Source organism: Pyrgilauda ruficollis, unplaced genomic scaffold (genome assembly GCF_017590135.1).
Source record: "Pyrgilauda ruficollis isolate IOZ18807 unplaced genomic scaffold, ASM1759013v1 scaffold3182, whole genome shotgun sequence".
NCBI lineage: Eukaryota > Metazoa > Chordata > Aves > Passeriformes > Passeridae > Pyrgilauda > Pyrgilauda ruficollis.
Window position 1 is genome coordinate 1 of NW_024524581.1, and position 1,995 is coordinate 1,995.

The 1,995-nt window shown below is 72.6% G+C and overlaps 1 protein-coding gene across 1 annotated transcript; it reads left to right on the forward strand.

The window, feature by feature from the left end:
• Positions 1-90: 90 nt before the first annotated feature.
• Positions 91-1,989, forward strand: INPP1 (inositol polyphosphate-1-phosphatase; the record flags this gene model as incomplete). The annotated part of the gene is made up of 4 exons (XM_041474223.1): positions 91-374; positions 452-512; positions 1,013-1,216; positions 1,448-1,989. Coding segments are annotated over exons 1-4 (1,011 nt in total), but the record flags the coding sequence as incomplete, so codon positions are not given.
• Positions 1,990-1,995: the final 6 nt, after the last annotated feature.

Consider the following 1,995-nt stretch of genomic DNA (forward strand, 5'->3'; position numbering starts at 1 on the left):
CACACCCCAATGTCCCCCTGTCCCCATTTGGGGTCATTTCGGAGCCTTTCCCATCCCGTCCCTGACCCGCGGCTGCCCCCGGCAGGTGTCGCGGCTGTCGCCGTGTCGCTGTGTCGCGGTGTCGCGGCTGTCGCTGTGTGGCCGTGTGACGGTGTGGCCGTGTCGCGGGCATGGCGGGGCTGCTGCCGGCGCTGGTGGCCGTGTCGCAGAAGGCGGCGGAGGTGGCGCGGCGCTGCCGGGCGGAGGCGCCGCTCTCCCGGCTCCCGGTGACCGAGAAGCCGGGCCCGGAGCGCGGCCGCCGCTTCCCCCGCGACTTCAAAACCCTGGCGGACGTCCTGATCCAGGAGCTCATCAAGCACGACCTGGGGACACAGGTGGGGACAGCCCGGGGGTGCCCGGGGGGGGTGGCACCCGCCGGGCCCCCCCTGAGCCCCTCCCGGTGTCGCCGCAGTTCCCCGAGCTCCGGGGACACATCCACGGCGAGGAGAGCAGCGAGTTCAGGGACGCGCGGGGTGAGTGGGGACAGCGGGACAGGGGGGACACTGAGGGGACAGCGGGACACCGGGGGGACAGAGGGAACAACGGGACACTGAGGGGACAGCAGGGACACTGAGGGGACAGCGGGACAGGGGGGACACTGAGGGGACAGCGGGACACCGGGGGGACAGAGGGAACAACGGGACACTGAGGGGACAGCAGGGACACTGAGGGGACAGCGGGACAGGGGGGACACTGAGGGGACAGCGGGACACCGGGGGGACAGAGGGAACAACGGGACACTGAGGGGACAGCAGGGACACTGAGGGGACACTGAGGGGACGGGGGGACAGTGAGGGGACAGGCATACAGGGGGGACAGCGTGTCCCCATGTCCCCATGTCCCAGCATCACCCTGCCCATGTCCCCATGTCCCATGTCCCCATGTCCCCACATTCCCGTGGCTGAGTCAGGGTCCCCACGCGGTCTGTGGGGCCGTGGCTGAGTCGGGGGTCCCTGTGCCATGTCCCTGGCAGGTGGCACGGTGACAGTGCGGGTCTGTGCCACCCCGGGGGACACGGTGGCCCTGCTGCTGGCCGTGCTGGGCCCCGAGCAGACGAGGGCGGCCGAGCTGCTGGCAGAGGCCGTGCACCAGGAGGTGACACTTGGGGACACGGAGCTGGACGGCATCGACCCCGGAGTGTCACCAGGGGACGTGGGGATCTGGATAGACCCCATTGGTGAGGGGCTGCGGGGTGGGGACAGGGGTGGGACAGGGACAGGGGTGGGGACAGGGATGGGACAGGGATGGGACAGGGATGGGGACAGGGATGGGATGGGGACAGGGACAGGGACAGAGAGGGGGACAGGAATGGGATGGGATGGGAACAGGGATGGGGACAGGGGCGGGGATGGGGACAGGAACAGGGACGGGGATGGGGACAGGGATGGGATGGGGATGGAGGGGACAGCCCCCCCCAAATCTCACGTCCCCCTGTCCCCTCCCTCCCGCAGGTGGCAGGGTCGCTACCACTGGGGGGTGGCGCACGGCGACACGCGGCTGTGCTCGCTGTCCCCTCCTGTCCCCCGGCCGTGTCCCCGCGTGGTGCTGAGCCGGGCCGAGGCCGCGGCGGTTCGGGGGGCTCTGGCCTCGCTGGGGGGGGGTCCCCCGCTCTTCGCCGCCGGGGCCGGCTACAAGCTGCTGTGCGTGGCGCTGGGGCTGGCGGACGCCTTCGTGCTGTCGCAGGCCACCACCTTCGCCTGGGACTCGTGCGCGCCCCACGCCATCCTGCGCGCCCTGGGCGGCGGCGTGGTGGCCCTGGAGGGGGCGCTGCGGGCGCGGCGGGAGGGGGACACCGGGGACCCCCCCGAGCTGCTCTACAACCGGCCCGAACCGGGCCGGGCCGGGCCCGAGCGCTGGGCCAACCGCGGGGGGCTCGTGGCCTTCGTGCACCCCCCGCACCTGCGGGCGGTGCTGGCGGCGCTGGGCGGGCTGGGGGACACGGGGGACACGGGGGAC